The sequence below is a fragment of the Chroicocephalus ridibundus genome, chromosome 3 (genome assembly GCF_963924245.1).
Source record: "Chroicocephalus ridibundus chromosome 3, bChrRid1.1, whole genome shotgun sequence".
NCBI lineage: Eukaryota > Metazoa > Chordata > Aves > Charadriiformes > Laridae > Chroicocephalus > Chroicocephalus ridibundus.
This window is the reverse complement of record NC_086286.1, coordinates 56,624,398-56,648,372: the sequence shown is the minus strand read 5'-3', so window position 1 is coordinate 56,648,372 and position 23,975 is coordinate 56,624,398. Positions and strand designations below refer to the sequence as shown.

Genomic DNA, 23,975 nt, shown 5'->3' with positions numbered 1-23,975 from the left:
GAGATGCTCCCATTCCCTTCCTTGGGCTAGAATGCCAATCTTTTCTTAGTTTCCACCTTGTGGCTGGATCAGATCCACTCCACCAGTCTCAAACACAGTAACACACCCTTCAAGGAACAGGAGTAAAGATGCAGTTTGTAGCATGAAGGAAGGCTAACCGTCTATTAAATCTCAATTTGCCCACAGACAGGTAAAAGAAAAATAAAATTAAAAAAAGGGTGAAAAAAAGACTCCATCATGCAGGTAGAAGTCAAATTGATTTTTATTCTACTAGAAATTCAGAAATGCCAGAATCTGCTCTGTAATACAATCTGCATACTCACTTTAAAACTTTAGGTTTTTATTTTTGTAGATGGTAGTTCCTGAACCTACCCTGCCTCAGCTTCTCCAGTCAGTGACAACCTGTATCAAAACTAGTATACTCTACCACAGTTACAGTCACCACCATTCTGCATTCATGAAGAGATTTAGAAGAACACAAGCTACATACAGAATAAGGAAAGTGCTTAAACACAGCAGCAATAGCTCTTCAAGTAGAAATTTAGATATCCTTGAAATAATCTGCGTAGGATTACATTGTCACTGACAGGACCCAGATGAGATTCATATATTCAGGTAGAGTTCCAAAGCTTCAGAGTTTGGTTTTCATTCTGCTGTTGAATCTGAAAACTAAAATCAAGAAAAATGACAATAGCTGTTCAGAAAGAAAAAAAAAGAGTCTACCTCCACTGGCAGTCTCCCCAGTAAAGTATCTAAGGAACTAGCATTTAAATGTAGACCAACCTTCTATGTCATACTAGACAGACTCAAGAATTGGCCTTTTTTGCCCATTACTGACAAGCTTCATGTTATATTGCATAGGCTCGGTAAACTTACAGTTGAAGCCAAGTAAACATGAAATTGCATCTTGTTTGACTGGTCATCAAATTTTATCATGTTTTGACCTAGTCAAGAAGCATCAAATAAATAGGCTATTAACATGTACCACTGACTAGTTACTGGATTTCTGCAGCTATAAACAAAGTTCAGAAAAAGACAATACACTGGAGATTAAACAGCTTATTAAAAGTGAGTTTACAGTCTAAATGAAGTTGTTCTGCAAGTGACTGAATACGAAGATTATGGTAGTTCCAGGTTAGCTAGAACAGTTAACACCACAAACAAGCCAGCAAGCAAGGAACACAGATGGGTTGCAACTGCCTTTCTGAATTGCTACAGACTTTAAAAAAAAAATTTAAAGTAGCAATCAAGCTTAAATGACAAATAAATCTGCACAAGCCTAATTGACACATTTTTTTACAGTGCTGCATGGCAGGAAGATGAGAGACCATGGATAGAAGTTGAAGTTAGAAAGGTTCAGACTAGATGAAGTCTCAGGGGATAGTCGCCATTGTTAAAGGCTTAAAACCAGACCACGTGAAAGCCTAAACACCCTGGTATGACCTGACTTGGAGAAGGACGTTGGCTTAGAAGACTTCTTAAGAACCCTTTCAGCTGAATTATCTTATGATCCTAAGCTATTTAAACCCAGTTTTAACTTATGCCAAACTTTACTGTGGTAATTTAAAATAAGCCTTTAACATAGCAGCTACCAGAAGCTAAAATTGTTTTCTAATGTTAATGAAAGCATTTGTGTACAGGGTGGGACACATGATGTGAAGATTCGTGTTCTCAAAAGCATACACCAACACCACACAGAAGATGCCCAAATATATTTATTTGTCTCTTAAAAAGTATGTTACTCTTTAGAAAAAAAAAAGACAGCCTAGGAAATCTCAATACAGATTAAAGTATATTCAATCTGGCACATACTTCATGATGATGTTTACTTAAACATCAGCACCATCAGACCAAGCAAAATAAGACTTCTGAAGTCAGTAGCAATGAGGTACCAGGACAGAAGAAACCTTTAAAATAAAGAACAACTTTAAAGCCTTTCAGCCAAGAAAGAGTCAGAGTTCCAGAATGTGTTAAAGAACCATGAAAACCCTCTAATCCTTTTGATCTTCATTTGCTGCCAAAAATACATGAGCTACAACAAGGAAACATAAGCATCTCTGTATACAGAGTTACAAACCGGTAAGCCAGTTCACCAGCTTTGAGTAGTCAGAAGAGTGCAGCACTGTTCTAAAATTGAAAGAGATAGAGCTTGGGTTTTTGGTTTGGGGTTGTGTTGGTTTGTTGGTTTGGTTTTTTTTGATAGGCTAGCAAGAGCCAATTAAGTTATTTCCTTCATGACCTCTCTCATGGTATTCTGAGCCATCCCAGGACAGAAGGAAAAAGAAGCAAGTTCATTAGCACAGATAGTAAGGTATTTACTTTTTGCAGTCTTGGTAAAGCTTTCAGTGTTAGTGCATGAAAAAGTTCCTGGATGTGCATATGAGTGAGGTTACCATAACTATGTGCCAGGAGTACAACTGCATTCATTAATGTGTTTCATATGAAAAGTATTAGCTGAAAGTATTCTGCCATAAATGGCTGGAGATGCATTTTTGTTAGTATCTTAATAACCATGCTTTTCCCCTGTTATGTACAATCATTTACCCATCTTGTTCTTACTCAGTGGTAAAAGCCACTTCACCCAGTCCTAGTGAACACACTAAGAAAGATACCTCCCATCTGTCATTGGCCACTTTAAGATTTCTGGGATGTCTCTATCCAGGAGAACTAGCAATGAGACATATCCTCATGGTGGGGGATAATAAATAGGGACAAGTGTGTAGGTGAGAAGGCTAAAGTAGGACATTCCTGGTGACAAAGGAAAAGTTTACTTTAAAGGTGCAAGTGTCTATTCAGCTAAAGCCATGATAAGTGAGCCCTATTTGGAATGTAGCATATGTCCTAGAAGCAAGCTAGACACTGCATGTTATCTTTGTTCCTTTGTAGGAGTGTAAACACTACCTTATGTTCTCAAGTAAGACGACACTAATCAGACTTAGATGCAGCCACTCAAGGAAGTGGAGCGATAACTCACAAGATACTCAGTTTCATGCTAAACAAGAATACGTAAACACCCACAAGAATCACCTATTCAGATAATACCAGACACCCCATATGGATTGTCACAATGCAGCACCATGGCAGCAGTTTCATTTATGGAACAGTCTTGCTGCTCATCCCATCGCATTTACTGAACAGTGGTAGCATTAGCAGCACTGTGATTTACTCTCTGCTTTCAATGGATCTAGGTCCAGTTTTGGTTTCCCCACATCATTCTCTTCATTAGGAAAGGTTTTGTAGTTGGCAAGGATGTTTTCCACCAAGAATCGAGCAGCTTCATCTATGTTGATGTTGTCCTAAAGATGTTGAAAGAAAAGAAGTCAGTGATTTTCTGAAATAGTCACACATTCTGATTAGAAGCTGGCCAAATACAAAAAAAAAAAACCACCCCAATTCTTCTACAGTCTTATCAAGATGACACAAACAGATGCACCAGGTGATTGCTCAAACACTTGCTTTTTGAAAAAAAGTTTCCAGAAATGTTTGAGACAAAGTTATTCACCCATATGACAATCAAGATACTTAAACTCTAATCTTATATGCAGTCAGGGTGAAAGTGTCACCTGCATTTGGAAGACTCACAAATGCCTAAGTGCATTTTTGCATCAGGAAAGGTAATAGGCAGCTACACTGTTTATAGTAGCATTCTACCTTTTGGGCCTTTTTCTGCTTCTCCTGCAGTTTGGATGCACTTATTTATGTAAAAGGATCTTTTCTATCAGCCTCAAAACCCCAGGTAAATCAGGGTGCCTCATCTAGCCACTCTACTTTTTCTTGTGCATGCTCTGAAGCATGTGTATGCAGGATACTCTGACGAAATACATCTCTAGGTATCTCAGTTACTGAGGGGCCGAGCTGGCCAGTGCCAAGGGGCCTTTGGCTACAGGTTTGACCTGGCTGGGCCACCTGTTAGCTCACCACAGGGTTGCCACGTTTGCAATTGCTTATCTTTGGTTTCAAAGGAAATACCACCCCCGTACAGTCTTCTATCTCTGCAATTGTAGATCTAAACTCTACACGAGCAAGGGTAGGTCACGAGAACATTAGAATCATCACTACTGCACTTTACAGGCTTGTGGTTGTCAGCCACAACCTGCTTTTGGCAGTTTTCAGATAGGCACTTTTCCCTGTCCAGAGTGGAGGTGGATTCTCCTCATTTTAGTGTAAGGGTGTTCATAAGATATTTCTATGAATATTTACACTTTCTGCAGTTCTTTTGCCTTTAATATTCTCCCTAATCCACAGGGAGTAGGACCTATATTACTGATGAGTAGACTGAAAAAAATCAAGTATCAGTTCCAGCAGAAAGGCAAGAGCAGGATATTTAAGTGAGCAGGTCTTAAAAACATAAACTGATTTGATAAGCTTAGAAAACAAGAAAGCTGTCCTGAATTTTTGCTAAGGTATTTTAACTACACCTCTTTAGAGTCCTAAACAAGTCAATTTATAAATGAACTAGGAATAATATTATCTGGACTTTTCTCTGCACCAAGAACCTTGTTTTACATTTTCATGTCTTAAATGTCACCTAAAATGCAAGCTGTCACTGCGCTTCCACTTATACATAGCTGTGTTATGGGCATTTGAAGCTTCAGGGAAGATACAACCCCAAAACAGGATCTTGGTATACTTTTTGAGTATAAAGAGCCTTGAAATGTGAGGTTTTAGTAACAAATGGGTCAGTTTGGGAATTATTTGTTCAAGGAAGTAGGCAAGCCAAGGGAAAAGAGGGACCTTGACGATTAGCTTACCATATAAAGGAGTTATCAGCCAGACCAGTAATTTCGTCTGTCAGCCACATTATCTTCATCTAGAGGAACCTTTCATTTTAAGGATCAATTGAGTTTTAAGGAAGTGTTTGATTTCACTTCCAGCTAAGCTACCGCAAGCTTATCTGTGCATTGGCCAAGTCTATAGACTAAAAGGGTACAATATATGAAGTCACTCAAAGTTATCTGTTTGATTAAAGCAGCTGTCTATCTTAGTTTAATCTACTATACAGAACAACTTGTTTTTCTCCAGTTCAGTCTTGAGACTGACTGGTAAAATAGAGAAGTGCTTTAGTGACATTATCACCTGGGTAGATAGTAACAAGTGAGCAAATAGCATGTTCACTTCTGGAGTCTTACCACTTCCTACGTGCAACAGCAAAAACAGAAGCTGCAGTTTAAAACCCTGCACCTAAAGATTACTTTTATCTTTTGGGTAGTTTGATCAGCATTTAGTAGTATTAACATCTAAAGAGTAACTCTGATGCTGATGCAGTCAAGATGAAGAAAAACTTAAACTCAGTTAATGAAGTTTTCCAGTTAGTTTTAAGGTTCTTTTAATTTAAGATGCAGTTCTTATTAAACCAAATATGGCTCAAGTCTTCCTTAGGAGTAAGCTAGCTTGGCACACCACTTTCAACTTTTACTGAACACTGGAGACTTGGCTGTCACTTCCTATACTTCTCTTCTCCACATGACTATATTCATCCATTCCTATGCCAATACTTAGAAGAGTAAAAATGTGTTTCCTTTTTGCGCTCACCTTGGCGGATGTTTCAAACCATCCAACAAAGCCACCTTCTCTGCAGAACTGGTCCATTTGAGAGGGATTCTGGCTGCCATCTTTCTTCTGGTCACATTTGTTTGCAAGAAGAACAGCAGGGATGGGGTTGCCATTGGGAAGTAGTACTTTACTGTCCAAATCATGCTTCCATTTTGAAACAGCCTCAAAAGTGGAGCCTCTTGTGACATCAAAGACTACAAAAGCACCAACTGCCTCTTTGTAGTATACTCTGGTCATATTTCCAAAGCGCTCCTGGCCTGAAAGAGAGGATAGTGATAGATATTTATATTTAAGCATGAACTATTGTCAATGTAAATGGGCTTCTGTACCAGGTTAGTACATATGAGCTTGGCATTCGGCTCTAGTCACCTGGTTCATACAACACTGCCTCTTCCATCCTGTGTTATCTCATTGCAACAGCCATTATGTGTATCATACAAGTCAGATGCCAAAAAGCAGTTTGCAATCTCAACTACCAACTTGATTTACTTTTTTTTTTTTAAACTTATTTGTTGAGCAGTGTTCTTTTAGAAGTAATGCCTAAAGACACAATGAGCACAGCTATACACAAATCATTCTTTCTTCAAAAAGGCTTCTGCAAGATTTAGATATAAACCTAGTCACTTTAGCTAGACACTTAAGCAAACCCAGAGGTTTTTCTGGAGGGTGGGTAACAAGGGTTTCTACAGGTTCCACAGCTAGCAGCCTTCAAAGCATCTTATGAAGAAGTCATCTATATTATAGATTATGGGTTCCCCCCCCGGCCCCCGACTTAGGGACAAGCTCAAAAGGAGCTAGTTTAACAGTTCTAGCTAAACCTATTATCTTTGACTTCAGCTTTTAAGTCTAAGACCTCCTTTGGAATAATTTCCAACTGCAGGAGTTCTACGGCAATCCCAGGATTTGATACATTATCAGAATAGTTCAAGTACAATTATTTTTTAAAAATATCAATAAGAAAACCAATGGTCAGCGAGTATAGTCAACTAAAGCCTTTTCTTATTAAGTACAACTATTGTAGTCAGTAGACTTGAAATGTAGAATTAGAGTGCCAGTTCAGTTATTATTTTGTTTGGAAGGTCAGACCATCATGCTGTGTTTGTACCGGGGTGGGTATAGCAGTGTCAAGTGCTAGCATGTTGCTGGGGAAGTCCGGACTACTAAAATAGCTTTCTGCTTTCTTCAGAAGTCTTCATTGGGAAAAGCAGTCCCTGCACTTTAAAATTTAGTTTTGCAGTGTGTCATCACTGCAGCTTTTAGCTTTTAATGCATACGAGGTTTTAGAATAGAGACAGTAAGAATTTTAATTGGAAACATAGTTGTCCTCCGTTTATAAACATTCAAGCCCGCCTTTGATTAACATGGACAAACAGTAGTTACAAGAAGAACTGGGTATTATCATCTCCTCAGAAAGAGCCAGAAATTCATTAGGTGAAGGAACTTGACAAGGGATGCTGTTCAACAGCATGCTTTTCTAGCTCAATTGCCTCATTTTAGTGTCAGTACTTCAGCATACCGATTAGCTCATTCCCTGTAGACACTTTCAGAAAAGGTTGACTAAGCAGCTGTTAGGATTGCCTGAGAGCAGCAGCAGCTACAGTGAAGATACAGAAAACTATAAAGCTCTATAAAGTAGACTATTTCTGGCTGTTGAACTTTAAAGAATACTGCTGCATAAAACAGCATTACTGGCCAGCATATTCTGAGGACTGGAAGTTACACATGAATTTTTTCACTACCAGCTCATTATCCCTTGTGTGAGAACAAGGAGCATGCAAGAGGAAAGCTTTTCCCTCCCTATTCAAAGCTCAAGTTTTGAAGCAGCATTTATGCCATGGCCTCAAAGGCCAACAAGCCGGGCACCAAGCCTGCATCTCAGTGACTATGTCACTGGAAGAGACACATTGCTGATAGAAGTCTCCTAAACAGTGTACACAGAACTTGTATACAAGTAAGTCACATTGTCTCCCCAGGCATTTGCAGGATGGATTCTTATGCCTAAAAGGTGTTTTCGGTATAGCCTTACTGCAAATTGTTGTATCATGTGCCCACTGTTTCAGTGAATCAAATACCATTAGGAAAGAGCTTGTCCAGAAGACTTTTACTACTTTTGCAGATGAATTGTGTCATCTAAAGAAACTTCACCTTTAGATCGTAAGACTTCGGTGTTTTGTTTTGGTGTTTTGTTTGATTGGGGTTTTTTTTGCGTTTTTTTCCCCCCCCAAATGTATCTGCATGGGGTCAAATTCAGTTATATTAAGCCAGTCACTGCATACAGCACAACACAAGCTATGAGGAGCTCCTTCTCAGCTTCCCTATTTGTTTAGCCATCAGTCTCACCATTGATTCCTGTTACATGGGAACACCTCCAGCTGTGCTAAAGCACTAAGTCTTGTGTCCAATTCACGCAGTGTACCCCTTTACACCATAGGGCAGGCCCACAAAACAGTGTAATCTCAAAGTCTACAGTGCTCTGTTAGCAACCTCAGTCTTCTGCAGAAAGATTTCTTCAGTTTGGCCCTGAAATGGTTTAGAAATGGACACCACTTGCTGTTATTTACATGCGATTGCACATGAATCTGAAGCAGCAAGAGGAACAGTCCTAATAGTCCTCCCTATTCTGTTGCTGGACATCTGTGGGGATTTCAGTCTTTTTAAAGTCTTTCCAAAAACTTGATGGACATTTACGTAAGAATATTAAGTTGTATTGATTAGTTGCAGAAAGGGGTTGCTAGACTGTTACTAGCAAGGAATGGAGACAGCATAATCACTACATATGAAAACTAAGTTTTGGGGAATTGCAGAAGAGGTTATCAGGCAGTTACCATTTTCTCAGATAGCTGTGCATAGGTAAACATGGCTATGATCAGTTACCAGAGTGAAGGACATTACCACTGACTGAATTCCTTCCTGCCTACTGCTCTCCCATCCAAGCTTTAAAGAAAAAGAACAGTTAACAAGGCCATACTAGCCTCCTATAGCAATAACCCTTGCTGAAACCTGCACACAGTGAATTTAAGGCATAAGATATTGAACTAGTATAGCATCACATATAGCTTTTGAAGAAAAGAAGCAAAGTTACAAAGTATATATCATAACCAAACTTGAAGGGTCCTAAACACCACCAAATGTTTTTTCTTAAAGAAATAACAGGGGTCCTAGCCTTGGCGAGAAAGTCTGATCATCACTCAGATGATTTTATCAATGTTCCATTGCCAAGGGAATTCCCATCTTACCATAGTCAGTCTTCCCCACCCACCTAGCACAATGCCTTTATATATAATAAGCTGGAGAGCTGCATTGACTGGTAATTAGCTAAGATTGCCTGGCAGTTGCTTCCTTGATGCTAGTGACTTTTCATGCCCCAGTATCCCTCAGCCTACATGAAACTTAACAGCATGGCAGCCCCTTCCCATGTTGGGAATAGCCAGATATGCGAAGCCAGAAAGACAACAATGGTCTTGTAGCAGAGCAGCAGACTAGCTGAACCACCTCATGGGGTCCTGACCAGGAGAGAGGCCACTACAAGCGGGATTGTGCTAACTGGCAGATTCAGGAGCTGTGGAATAATGCAGAAGCCAAGGTTAGCTTTGTGCAGTAGCTTTTCTTATTGTGTCAGAAGACAACAGTTCTGGTAGGAATGTAAGTGTGCACTGAACTGTACTTTTTACTCTACAGCTGTCCCTCAAAGAGCATGGGCTTCAGCTATCCAGAACAATTATCTCAGTCTTTCTTCTAGCTGGCTTTATTGATAGCAGTCCAAATTTTTGCTGGTACAGTACGAGTTTTACATTTCGAAAAAAACCATTAATATATGTTCTTCTGTAATTTAAATTTGGGTGAAAGCAGACAACAGAAGTGTGTATATATGCTTATCAACATAAAAGCCTCTATCTTTACTTAATGGATTTAAGTTTTATATTAGCCAGATTTGATACCCCTTACCCCTAAAAACACACACAAGCTAACACCACTGCAGTATTACAGTTTAATGCCTTTTAATAGGTCAAATACACTCCAGTATGACTGCTGCCCTTTTCTGAAGTTGTCAAAACTCCAAAACAGTTTATTAAAAGCTGTTTTCACCTCCAGAATTCACATCCACTAACAACAGACCTGACCTGAATACTAGCTTAAGATTAGTCTTCTGTTTTATCTGGAAGTCTTACAAGGATGGATACATTCTTTTTATGCCATAGAAAGATGACAAAAGCAATAACACACGGCCTGCCTAAAAGCTAAGAGTTTTGTTGTGGTAAAAGGTATACGGCATGAGGCAGGAAGAGCATTCAGTATAAACTGAGTAGACTTTCTTTACAATCCTGTTATTACTGACAATGGACGTGCTTTAGGCTGAGTTTCTTGTAGGGGATGTGGAGCATTCTAGACAGCCTTTTGAAAATCTAACAGGACTTTCAGGCAAAGCTTTTGCAAGTGCTTTTCTTCTTGCAAAAAAAACTCATAGAAAAAGTGAACTGTAGAACACACCACTCCTCCAAAGTCTAGAGTCTGAACATCATTCCCTATTTAGATATTAAAACTAAATTGAGTCAATTTTTGCCATGCTCAGTTCAGCCAGGGATTTTTCATTCCCTTTCCTATGTCCAGCAGAATTTTTGCTGTAGTTATTTCACTATATGCAAGAAGAGTGTTGAGCAGAACCAGAAGTGGATCATACCCCCAGAGGGGAAAAAGGTGAAAAGTGATCAGATGAAACTAGACTTAAGATCTCCAGCATCTATAATCATGGAAGGAAGAAGACAGGAAAATTACTTGCTTACTACAGCAGTATGGAAAGGAGATCAGAGGATTAATCATTCTAGTAATTCTAGTGCCGTGACATAAACCTAATGGTACCACAAAGTTATAATTTTCTCTGTGCTTTAGGGGTTCAGGTGCAGGTGAGGAGCTAAGCTAGAGGGCAGTCATGGAGATCAGAGGTTTTGTCGGGGGGTATGGAAGTGGCTGCATGGAATGCAAAGTTCTACATTCTCTAACCACAAAGTTTTCACATCTAAATGACTCAGCACATATTGTCACCGTATTTTCCAGTAATTGCAACAACATTAAGTGAAATACTTGCATAATGTCATGCATCAGGAACTAATACCGTTCCCTACAGCAGCACCACAGGAAAAGTGTTTCATTTAAAACAGTATCAGAGCTTGTGATCTGTTATTGCTTCCCACTTTACAATGTAACAGGAGTAAACCATAAGTTAAAAACAACATGAAAAGATAATTATAGCCAGGTCTGACATTAGAAGCTTTATCTTTGTCTTTTATTTCACTGCGAAAGATGAGTTCTCTTCATAAGACTCAGACACTGCCAACCTTGCCTTGAAGTACATTAAGGGGTTCTACAGCAATCTTTCCCACTGTACAGAATAAACAAGAGTCCTGTTTATCACAGCAGTGTGACATCATTGTGGCAGTTCTTGCTTTTAATTAGCAGGAATTATTCTACACTATCATTATTTTTGCTCCCAACTCCTCATACATGATGGGAACTGAGGCTACAAAAAGCAAGTTAACGTACACGACTGCTGGGTACACATGACGTTGAGTTTGTCAGGGTTGCATCTCCCAGACTACTTACCATACCTAGAAGTCTTAATATATAGTTTAAATGAACTAACAGGAACCTATTCAAGGAGAGTAAAGTGAAGAAGCTTTGACAGCTATATATATATTTTTTTTTTTTTTCCTGTGAAGGTAAATTTTATAGTTATCTCTGTCAATACTATACAACAGTATAACACAAGTTCCCTTACTTTGTGGGGAAAAAAAATAAAATCTAAGCTTAGTCTATTCTGAAGCCACATAACTCGAAAGCCAGAGTTCTATTAGTTGCATTTAAACCCTTAGCATCTCATCAGGAGTACTCGTGGCCAACTGGGCAAAGTCTAACTTCTTTTTCAGATGAGACTAGCTGTTCTGATATCCTCCAAAAATTGTGCCATTAAAGAGGAAGAGAAAGATGAACAAGAGTTACAATAGCCTGACAACTAGAAGAATGATGGAACAAAGTTTCTTTTGTTGAAGTAATGTTAGTTCAAGTCATCTTTGACACCTTAATCAGCTTAATGGGTGTCCAGAGCTCAAAATTTTATCTTAACAAGTTTGACAGTTCCACATCAAATAATCCTAAACTAGAGAAGCATAGTTTAGACTAAAGTCATCCAGAAGTGAATACACAACTAGCAGAAGAGTTTTATTCCAAAGTTGTTTGCTGCTAACTGGAAGACCTTTGCAATGAAGTTTTGCAGTTTTTCCCTGGACTCAATAATACAGAGTTGTCAAGTTTGATAAATAGCAAAAAGGCCTCAGTTTATTAATAAAGCCAAGCAGTTCTTGCTAGCATTGTCCTTCAGAATACAGAAACTCAGTGTTCAATTAGTTTAAATGTCAGTTTAAGTTCAACAGAAAGAAGGAATATACCACACAGCATAACTATAGTCTATAAAACCAAGCCAAAAAATCCTATCCAGCAATAAACACTCCAGTAGTGAAGAAAATGCTCAAGAGACCTAGTGAATCAAATTAACAGTTCAAAATGCATAGAAATAGCATCCTGCTAGTGTGTTTCAGTTTTTCTGCTTTTCTATCAATAGGTACTATACACTGCAGTGAACTCGGGCATCACAGGATGCTTATTAAGCTATAGTGAGTGGTTGTAATAAATCAGTTCTAGTCTGGGAATACTTGAATGTTCTCCTTGCATTGTGAGAAGGGTTCTCAGATAAGCTATTTACTATGACCACTAATAGTCAATGTTAGTCATACCAAAATTCAAGAAGGGTCATTAGTGACAGCCAGACTAAATCTAATTTGACTGCCAACACCATGGCTTTTAGGTCCTTGTTATCAACTACTCTGACCTTATTAGCCACACAGTGTGCAAGCACAGTGCCACTATTTAAACTTCAATGCCAAACTCTACAAATTAGTTGTTTCAGACAATTTCCTGGACCATGAGACATTTCTGCTTTTATTCATCCTCAACAGGAAAAAAACCCAATTCAACAGTAAGTGAAACCCCTTCTTTCCAGTCTTCCTCCTGCTAATGGAAGGCCTAACCTAATGAGCACTCTCTTCCCTACTCCAGTTGTGCTGCGTTACAGAAGATTTTTTTTCAACTCCCTGAATTCCTAGAATCAGGCTTTCACATACTAACATCAAGAAACATCTGAGCGGAAGCTCCTTATTTACCATTCTGTCTCTCAAAGTTCATGTAATTTAGTGTAGTAGATTTAAGCTGAAGCGTCATCCAAAATAGCTGGGCACGCAGCCCAATCCTCTCACCAAGTTAGAATCACTGTCCCTTTCAAGACTCACCCAAGTCCTTTAGGAGCCACAGGCAAGAACAAACTACACTTTAGATGTTTGTTGGTCCTACATACAGCTGGATGTTTGGCACAATACAGCAAACATCCAGAATTGCCCTGAGGATGCATCTCCCAGTTCTCCAGACACCAACTGTACATTTTAGCACTACCTGGGTCAGGTATGAGCTGACTGAGGCTCCTTTTTAGCCAGATATATCAATACGCTACTGGCAAGCTACCACTACTGACAGCATTCTCCCCAAACCAGCACAACTTGTCCCAGAACTGTCTTACCCAATTAGATTGAATCTGTTATTCAGCAAGAAGTAGGTTAACCAAACCACTATCAATATTACAGGACGTGCTCAAGTGTGTCTACCTGCTTTTTCACACGGGTAGCAAACGTGGATTGAGAGGGAGTAGACAGACTGAAATGATCAGTACTAGATGGCTCTTCACTCCTCATTCTTACCCATTTAAGCTTTCAGTGCAAAGTTGCCAAGTGTTTAAACTACAGGGGTGTTGAACTATACTAGCAGCTATAGCAGATATTAGAAACCTGTAAGAGTTAAAAAAAAGGCACATCTAGACTGACTTTTACTTTCCACCACTGTGGAAGTAGTATTTGGTGTTTGTGGTTCTGGTGACAAACACCAAGAGGTTAAAAAGCAGCTACAAGAATATTACACCTTCCTGTATTAGTGCTAGAAATAGTTTCACTGACTGCAGCTCTTACAGTTTCTAACACAAAAAAGCAGCCTCAGATGATTTTAAGTGAATTGCTAGTGTCCTTTCTTACTAAGGGTGGTATGGAGAAGACAACTGACCACTGGATGGACCTCTTCTTGACAGTAACAGTCCCAAGAAGGACAGTCTTCAGGGAAAAGGTAACTAGCCAGTTAATCCCTATTCAACTGACTCCCACTTTACCAAAAGAGATGACCTTTGGTACTCTGGTTATGTCTACATCAGACAGTGGCAGGGTGCAGTTGAAGCAGTTCTGTTCAGTGAGACATTGTCGGAGACCTGATATCCATGGTATGTATATACATACACGTATATCCACAGAATACTATATGTACCCATATATAGTGTATACATATACACTACATACACACTATGTATGAGAAACTTTACAAGTCACTGAAAAAGATATTGAAAAGTCACTGAATAATATGAGGCCAAGTGCAGCAGTATTTTAATTGTTTAGATCACAATGCAAAGTGTTTTGCATGTTCTTAAAAGTCAGTATTTCATTCTGAAATGGTAGGAAGTAGCTCGCTCTGAAGTTTCATTGCACGACGCAGACAGAATCTAAACTAATAATTTGTTAGGTACTTGAATTTTCAAAGTCAGTGAGATTAGTCTTCCCATTCACTGTTTGGTATTGTTATACTTTACTCCAAAGCAGGACACTCCTGTTCACTGTCAGCGAAACAGCAATAGCACTAAGGTACAAGTTCGACATCTGATTTCTATCAGGAATGCTGATCACATCTATCATCCTGACAGCTAGAAAAAGCACACCATTCTCCTTCACAAACGTAAAAAACTTTCTTTCAACACTTGCACGAGTCTTAGCGAATTTTATAGTAAGACTGAAACTTTTCATCGCTGCTTGTAGCCTTGGGTTAATCTAATGATTCAATATTGTCCAAAGTGACTTTAACAGCTTACTGTCTTGTCTTTAAGAAGTTTAGAGGCAAGACCCTGCACTTATAGTTCAACTGGCTTTGTCGAACATATTATATGTAAAAGTAGGACAGTCAATTTTGTATAAAAGCTTCACCTGTTTTGCTTGCATCTTTGGTAAACAGCAAATTAAGAAAAGAGGAAGTCTCCGAGTAAGCACTAGATTTCCATCCCCAGACAAGCAGAGTCAACCAAGCTAAATGATTTCTAACTAGCTGTCAAATGCAGCATGTTTAGAAAAACTTTCCTTGCGTTAATATTCAGAAAGAGTTGACATGGTCCAATTAGTGCCAGCAACAACATGAATTGGTACTTCCTACCTTGCTTTAACCAGACTTAAACAAGTCATCTGCCAGAGTTAAGCCATTTTCATGCCTGACACCCTCTAATCCATCTCCTTTGGTGCACTGCCACGCAGCCAGAGCTGTACTACGTACTTAACAGTGATGCTGCATGGCACTACAGTATTTCACAGCACACAGGAGAAGAATTCTAAAGTCAGTTTGTCTCAAGAACAACTTTATCACGAGACTGAAAAAATGTTAATCTCTAAAATGGTCAATGTGTCATGGCACATTGTGTGCAATTGGAATTTTGCATCAAATAGCTACCACTTTGCTCTACCCAGCACTCCAGTCTGGGAGCATTTAAAGAACGAGTTCCCACAAGCTGTTTGCAGTGATACTCAGAGGCTGCTTTTTAAAAAATATTATTTGAAAAGCTGCTAAAATCCATACAATAAGGAATATTGGTGTGCATTTGCTGCTGATCTAGAAGCCACTACTACTGAGAGTGGGCTATGCTTTCTCCGGACAGAGTTAAGATGATCATTTCTAAACAAGCTCTATAAACTCCTGAAATCCCATCATTTTCCAAAGTGTATTCTTACTATCCCATCTACCTTTGTTCCATGGATCCACAGCCAGAGGAGAACTTTGAACAGCTAATGTTCTACCACAAGTAGATTGAGAAGCATGTTGTGCTTTGTAGTCACTGCTTGCTGCTGGTCATGCCAGCTTTAACGCTTGCGAGAATTCCACAAACGTTATTCCTATGTTTTCATATGAAAATACAAACAAAATTCCCTTACTGCAAATCACTTCCTTCTGACATGGCATATTGCATTGCAAAGCTTATGAAGTGAGTATTTGGAGGGAACAGTTTACAAGAGAGTACAAAGGCAAGGCAATGTTTACTGGTGGAGTTCAAAGAAGGTATTTCTAACAGCTGTGAGACTGAATCCCAGTGTCCATGCTCACTACTGAAAGGAAGAAGTTTTATACAGCGTGTTGGAGCCTTTTTTGGAGCCAGGCAGCTAAGATTCGTGTATTTCATTAGATGAGTCAAGAAAATGATCAGTTTAGAACAACCATTTTACAGCACTTGCCAACTCAAACTGTACTTGTGTACACACACCTCAGTGACACCGTGTCCTGGTGTGCACGTGAAGAAAACTAAACTGGTAAGAAGAAAAGTGGAGATATAAATAAGGTGAAGACACCAAGAGTCTGAAGCTGCAACACTGATGTGAGGGAGTTGATAAAGGTCAATTAACATTCATGTAAACTCCACCCATTAAGACAAAAGTGTATATTTAATATTGTCTGCACCAGTTTGTCTCTGAAGGGTAATGCACTTGACTTACCAAACGAGCTTACTTTCTGACTGTTTGAGTCACAGTTACATGAAAGGCAAGAATTCAGCCAATACTTACCTCAAAAAAGCTTATGATCAATGTAAATTAATGGATTTCTGCATAGATTCCTAGTTTGCATTATAATTTGACCCAAAAATTGGTGAATTAGTTATGTTGTGTGATATATATTATTTTTCCTCCTGTCTGCTGTATTGCACATAAAAACTTCAGCATCTTAAGTAGCTCCCACGTACACCCATTTGATGGCTATCCATCCATCCCTTATTCTCTGTATCAGAGTGCTAGAGAAATATTTTCATTGTGATCTTGTAGACAGCATAAAGCTTCTGAGCAACTGCTATATATGATATGAACCTTGCCTATTTGAAAAATAAGGCTGAAGCTCCATCTATTCCATAGTGATTAGAAGCTCAAGCACTAAGTGATGTTTCAGTTGTTGATAGAAATTAAGACTACCTGCAAGATCAGTACAGCAAACTTTCTTTTAAGCACGTACTAGATCAAATGGTCTTCTAAGATCACACCTTTAACCCCATTTCTTGTAGGGCACCTAGAAAAGCCTATGGAGAAATTCTAAGCTTGATTCCAAGACACTCAAAGAACATCTGTCTCAATTTTACCATTTAACTGAAACTTAACTGAAGAGTCCTGTCTTGCATAATCAAAATAATCACACTAAACTGCCTTACAACACCAGCTTCAAGACAGTAACATTTCCTGTATTCTGATGGAATTCCATTAGCATACAAGCTTTAAGAAGTTTAAGATAACATATCCAGTACTTTGCATTGCTATATGATATAGTACTAAACACAAGAACCTTCACCAATATCAATGATTCAGCATCTCATTAGTGAGACGAAGAAATTGCTTCATCAGAGCAAGACCAATAACCATACCTTACTTGATGGTATTTCATAAAAAAAATTATTTAAATAGAAAAATTCCAAAAAAGAAAGCAGGTTGACAACCAAAGTCTGTATGCAGAGATATCTGAAATCTGGAGACACGCCAAAAAGAAACAAGTTAAACATGTTCAGCACTTGTTTGGATACTTCACTGTAGAGCTCCAAGCATGGCAAGTCATTCTCTACTGAAAGCTCATAACTCTAGTTCAGCTGTTCCAGAAGAGTCACAAGAAAGGACACCCACACAAGATTTCCCACAGAGGGGTGGTTTCTGGAAGGAAACCTACAGCACTCTTTTGGTTCCATTTCTTGCCTCTACTGCTGCTAAGACAGTGCTCAACATGAACAGGCCTCAAACTTTATCTGCTAGTCTTGCACGTTTCCAGCCAGCAACATCCTTAAGTAATTTCTTAAGTGAGATTAATACTTAAGTGTGTGCGAGCAGGAAACATTCTGAAATCAGTTACAGGTCTTTCAAATCTTTTTCATCCATATGAACTTAACATAAAAGATTCTCCATCCCTGACCGGGAGTTTTCTGACCTGCCTCAGCTGTTACCAGAACAATAGTGCTCCCATCTCCACATGAAAGCAGCTGCAGCTGGAACCTCCATCACCATATAAACTACACAATAACCTCAGACCCCTTACTAGTTTCTGAAATAAAGCTCTGAACTCAAGTTCTGCATCCATTTCTCATGCAGTTATTCATGTGCGGTGCGCATTTTTCATTCTTCCTTCCCAATTGCATGCATTAAATATCATTATAACAGTGAGGAAAACACACAGGTAGGGGCAGGTTATGCCTGGATTCTGTTGCCTCCACCCTATGCTCACTTGTACTAGGCACACTGCAAAGCAATTTCTTCATGGTTTCTTTGCAGGACTTGCCATTTTAACACCTATGCTGATCTTCAAAATGTTTTGTGGGTAAGGACAAGTTGTTACAAGACTACCTTGACTACCTCTAATGACTACCACCTCAAAGCTCTCCACACGTAGGAGAGACTCCTCTGAAAAGCAATTTAAGTATGTGCCTCTATGGCACAGAGCTACGAATGTATAGGAAATGGAGGAAGTTTTCTGGCTGCCCCCTATAGACTTTCAGGGATGCATTAACATCACTTAAGGCTTGCTTTAGACCTTATTTTTTTTTTAAAAAACAGAATCAGTCCATAATGCAAGAAATGAGTTAATGACCTGGTTTGTAGAAGAACTTGACAATCTTCTGACGTGTCAATAACACAAATGCAGACTGAGAAAAACTGACTTATACAGTTGCTTCAAGCTAAAAGGTTTTTCACATGGAAGCACACTATCTCACACACTGGAAAAGACTGAATGCCTTTGAAACTCAGACACCAAAATATACAACAGTACACAGCTACGTTCCCCAGAAGGTGCATATCTACCAAGCACTCCACCTTTCCAGAGGAGATATTCCACTGGGACAGGACAGGCTAAAATCTATTAGGTACAGCATCACACCTGCAGATCTAAGTGAGAAGGCTTGCATTTTGCTTTCACTGTCTTGCTTTGCAAGTGCTCATTTCAGTTTAAATCCTCCTCCTTCTCCCACATCCATAGTTTCCTGCGTACACTTCCCCATTTCTCATGGCTTCCTGTAGATGAGAGCAAGTTAAATTCCTAAAAAAGTTAAAAGCTGAACATCAACTCACATACCTAAGGCTCATTTTTCTTCATAGAGAAGATGGGATACCCCAGCTCTTCCTCAACTTAGTATTTGTGCAAAATACTTCGTCTGATTTCTCCATCCTCTTCAGGGTTTGTACATACTTCTAAGAAATTAGATTTCAGATCTTTTCAAGGAGACAGACAAGAGTTTAACAATAAATTTGCACGCTACAAGCCTTATCATTCAGTTCTTGAAAGCTTGTATAGAGCCTGTTTAGAACACTGAAATACAATCAATACAAAGTCCTGGAAGAAGAGTGCTATTGCACCAAAGTTAATGCAGAATCTCTCAGTCAAGGCTTTAAAAACAAATTTGTCTACCAGTTGTCATTAGTAACATTCTTCAGGAGAAGCCAAACTTAAGTGGTCACCTGTGACTTTTACCACTTCTGTCCTTCAGACTTGCACGTTTGTACAGGCTGACACGCGTGACAGTGATAGCCAGTGTGATCATTAAGCAGCAGCTAACACTACTCAGTTGCTGGTCTTATAAGATCAGATCAGAAGTTTTTATGATACACAAAGACCATAAAGCATTCTTTCAATGACATTTGACTGCATTTCATCAATATGCCATATTCACCTCCTATACTACATTGTGGTCAGAACAGTATACTCACTAAAACAGCATGCTTGTCAAGTAGGAATCTCTCATGTATTGAAGTAGACTTTAAAAGCACTTCCCTATCACCGGGATTCCTTTGTTTTGTATCTCCTTACCACAATGACTCATTCCTATCTCATTTATTTCACCAATTATTTATGTCCTTTGATGAAGGGGGTTAACCTGATTCTAAAACTTTCAGAATTTATCCAGGAAGAGATTTATCATAACTCTGCATGTCAAGATAAAAACCAAGAATAATGCCTACGGGCAGCTGAGGTCAAGTTTTACTCCTGTATGAGCATGTATATAATTTGTTCAGCTTCTTTCAGGATACTTCATGCTGCAACCAAGATACTTTTACGGCAACTGATCAGTCTTACTCCCAAGCTTTTTCATCTCCATTATTCAAGAAGTTACAACCTGTATCTAAAAAGTAAAATTCCTAAGTATTTCTGGAATACACAAGTCTAGGCATAATCTTCTTCCCCCTTCACTATTTCACACCCCCTCCCCTTTGATTCTGCCGCAGGAATTTGCATTACTTACAACAAGAAGGCTATTTTCCCCAGAAAGATAGAATAGGCAGTGTAACACTCATGCTCTATTCGATAGAATTAACTAATTACTAAAAAACTCATCTAGCACAAGAGATTGAAGTCAATTGGGATCCAGCTGCATTGCAATACACAGCATTAATCATTTTGGCTACCATCACACCGGAAGCCAACTTAGTATCTGCTTTATGATCTTTAGCTGATGACTGAGCTACATGGTTAGTTCTTATCATTGATATAGGTACAGAGCCTTGAATTGCAGCACACAGCTCTTTGAGGAAAGCTTTTTATGATGAACTGTTAAGTACAAGCCTTGATATCTTGAAGAATTACATGCCTTACTACACTTAAAGGTTAGACTTTAATTCAGAAGCCTTTTAAAATGCATTAAAATCAATTCAGAATGCCAGCACCGTATTGCTTTCAGGGAAGTCACATGTAATATTACTTACCATAAGATTTAGATCTTCAAGAGATCTAAAGCTGTTTGTCTGCACACACCAGCAGACATAATTATCTACATGAGCTGCTGAAAGCCAGAAGACAGTTGGGCTGATGAGTTAAAAGGGAGTGACTATCACATGCTCGGATACTTTGGTACACATTTTAATAAAGCGCTTTAGGGAATATGTGCTATGACTATATAGAAGCCATCTTCAGCCTGGTTCTCTAACTAATAATTCTATATAAACCTGTTAACATCCTCAGGAGTTTAGAAGTATTCATGAGTACTGACATAGACAGCTGCAGAACACATTCCCAGGTCAAGGACATTAGTAGTTTTAAGACCATGAAACACCCTTATGGATACCAAAATCCCTTTATTTTAGTGATTAACGCTTAACTGAGAGGTCAATTTCTATAGGAGTCTGAACTGTTACTCTCACAATGGCTAAGCACAGCCCAATAAAAAAAAAAACAACACTAAGATTACTTCTGTTCCTGGTCTTGTTTTTTGACTGGGGAAAGACCACCACCCCCTTGGAAACAGACTAGCCTAAATGACCAGATTAGACATGAGTTTGGAGTGCAGATTGCAAAATAGTTGCATTTTCCTTTTCTGCTAGGAAATGACTAGTCAGGAGTTTCATAGAAAAGTATACACCATACGGTAGAATAGGACAAATATTTCAGTGACAGGAAAAAAATTATTCTTCAGTCTATCAGCAATATTAGCACAAGCCTCTAGGGATTTATCAGCAGCTCTTAACTCAGTTTTCACATAGCCATGTCCAAGATACCCTACAGGCAATAATCAAGAGTGAAAAATACTGTCTTCTAGAGGTTGAAATTAAGGCATGCGTGTGTTGACAGGACTTCCCATAATGTTCTGTCCAAATTTGTTACAAGTTACAGATAAGTTTCTGCCTAGCCTGTTGAAACTGCTTGCTTTGGCAAAGCACACAGCCTAACCCAATCTCAGAAGCTAAGGGCTGAGAAATTAAACACAAGTGTGGCAGCCTGCCAAACCCCAGGATGCTGATAGTGGCCCCTCCATAATCTTTGGAACCCCAGACCTGCTAAAATACATCCAGAGTGTTGTAGCAGCTTGAGCCAATACTGCCAATAGATTTAAAGATAGTTAAAACTGATCTGTAAAAGGAACCTATCAAAAGAGAAAGCCTGCCAACATTTTACTTGTTCTCCAAAACAGCAATTAGCAAATATTTTAGTTTGCCCTACAGGCCAGCAGCAGAAAGATCTATCACGTGTTTCAGCATATGGCAGTAAGAAGCAGGCTTTTTAGTTTGAGGAATCATATTTGAAGTGGTTTAAGATAAACTTTAGAGAAGAAAGACCAGAAGCTGAGATACAGCTTGTCTGTCACAGGGTTACAGCAGCCACATGTTATGCTTCCTCTTTTCTGAGCTTCCACTTGATAAAGTGGAAAGTTCATGGAAACAGTAACTACCAGATGTTGTCCTAGTATCTTCCAATAGCATAAATTTAAATACCAGCACTTGAAATAGTCTACTTTTTCATATCCAAGGAGATATTCTGAACATGCTGGAGAGGGATGAAGAGACCTGCAGGTTAACACCTGGGCTGCACACAAAACTAGAAATGCAACACCAGTTTGAGATGATTAAGGAGTTGAGGACACAGACTTCTTACAAGACCACAGCAAAACAGTTTGTTCTATGGCATTTAACACCACAGCATAAGCTAAGTTAACCACAACAGGTATGCAGTTGAGTCTTTAAGACAGATATGTTAAAGAACAGCTTTGAATTATATATAGAGAAGGAATGACATGTAATTTGGACAAGTGAACAGGGCTTTTCGGCCTCCCTGTGCTCAAAGTATCTTTTTAATACAGAAACCCATGACCTGAATGTGGAGCTAAGCACAACACAAGTCCCATTCTGTTACTCCATGTTGCACGACAAAAGTTACTTTAAAATTAAATAGTGACTCCAAAGATACAAAGTTTGAACATACGTCCTTTGAGGACAATTTCAGCTATTTGGGTTACCTTTAACCTGTAAAGTGTGCTTACTAAACATAACCTACTTGGAAAAGATATTTACTTCCTCTAGAAGTGTTATGGAGCTGTAACCATGAATGAATTTAGGCAGCAGTGATAACCAAGGCCACAAGCTCCCAGGCAAGTGGGTCAGGAGGAGCAGTATGAGCAGGAGCCCTCTGGGAGCCCTGGAGCCAGCAAAAGGAGTGGAGCAGCTTTTTGAGGACTGCTGTAAAGCCCCGGGCCAAGCCAAGAGCCCCACATCAGCTAACAGAAGCACATGCAGCCTATTAAAAGTAAAAAACTTCACTCCCACATCGAGACCTCCCTCTATTCATGCCTCAAACGCAAGCAGGAGGGGTTGCGGGTAATAGGGGGAAGGAGGAAAACAAGAAGACAAGGCTTCACAGTCAAAATACACTTTCATCCGCAGAGGCCGGGTCCCGGGACCCCAGATAGCCGGGTTCACAGGCCTCTGCCACCTCGGGGCTCGCCCTAGGGAGAGACGCCCGCCCCCGGCCCTTACCTGCTATATCCCAGAGCTGCAGCCGAACCAGGGTCTTGCTGTCCCAGTTGATGACTTTGAGGGCGAAATCCACCCCGATGGTGGCCCGGTAGTGCTGGGAGAAGAGCTGGTGGACGTACCGCTTGATAATGCTGGTTTTACCCACGCCCAGCTCCCCGATCACCAGCACCTTGAAGAGATGCTCCCGGCACTCCGCCACCCCGGAGCCCGCTCCCTCCCCGCCGGCCATCCTCGGCCCTTCCGCGGGGCTCAGCGCGGCGGGGAAGCCGGGGCCGCGGCTCTCCCGCCTCTAAACTTTCCCCAGCCGGCAACTTTTCCTCACGGATTTCCCCAGGGCCGGCGACTCGCCTCCGACTTTCCCCTCCAAGCCGGCAAACTCGCCTCCCAACTTTTCCACCCCCCCCACACACTCAAACACGCCTCAAGCCGGCTTCCCCCGCTGGGCCGGCCCACGCCGGGAGGGGAGGTGAGCTGGGAAATAGAGGGAGTGGGATAGAGGGAAAGGAGAAGGAAGGAGGGAGGGAAACCTCGCAACCACCTGACTGCAGTCACAGGACGCGGAAACTCCGCGGCCTTATAAAAGCCCGGGGGGAGGGCGGCGGGGAGGGGCAGGGGGAGGGAACCGATCCGCCCCGCCGCTCCGGGATACCGGGAAGAGGGAGGGGAGGATGGCGGGATGGGGTCTCTGGGCTTCCCTCACAGCTCCTCTCCCGGATGGGGTGGGCTGTCCGTGGGGCAGCCGGCGGCGGCGAGGGACCGTCGCTCCGCCCCGCTCTCCCCGGGCGCTCCCCGGGGCACGGACGTGCCCCGGGGAGCGCCCGGGGAGAGCGGGGCGGAGCGCAGGGTGTTTGCCCTCAAGCCACCCCCCCCAAACAGGCCGAGCAGTGACAGCAGCGTAGGCCACCATGTGTAAAAGGCTCAGGTAACAGAAGGTAAAGCCACCCCCTCGTCTTGCGGGGTTCCCCTCAGACCACCCCCACCGCCGAGTTT

The 23,975-nt window shown here is 40.4% G+C and overlaps 1 protein-coding gene across 1 annotated transcript; it reads right to left on the bottom strand.

The window, feature by feature from the left end:
• Positions 1 to 1,697: 1,697 nt before the first annotated feature.
• Positions 1,698 to 23,527, bottom strand: RAB32 (RAB32, member RAS oncogene family). Its single transcript, XM_063329254.1, has 3 exons — positions 22,986 to 23,527; positions 5,533 to 5,810; positions 1,698 to 3,296 (listed from the first exon to the last, which is right to left on the bottom strand). Exons 1-3 carry the CDS (start codon positions 23,212 to 23,214, stop codon positions 3,147 to 3,149), a joined length of 657 nt encoding a protein of 218 aa, XP_063185324.1. The 5' UTR covers positions 23,215 to 23,527; the 3' UTR covers positions 1,698 to 3,146.
• Between the last annotated feature and the right edge of the window lie 448 nt (positions 23,528 to 23,975).

Excerpts from the sequence above, each read along its gene's own strand:
- RAB32 (XM_063329254.1), bottom strand. The coding sequence starts at position 23,214 with ATGGCCGGCGGGGAGGGAGCGGGCTCCGGGGTGGCGGAGTGCCGGGAG. Across the intron at positions 5,811-22,985 it reads GCAGCTCTGGGATATAGCAG|GCCAGGAGCGCTTTGGAAAT; the intron begins GTAAGGGCCGGG and ends CCTCTCTTTCAG. Across the intron at positions 3,297-5,532 it reads GGTTTGAAACATCCGCCAAG|GACAACATCAACATAGATGA; the intron begins GTGAGCGCAAAA and ends CAACATCTTTAG.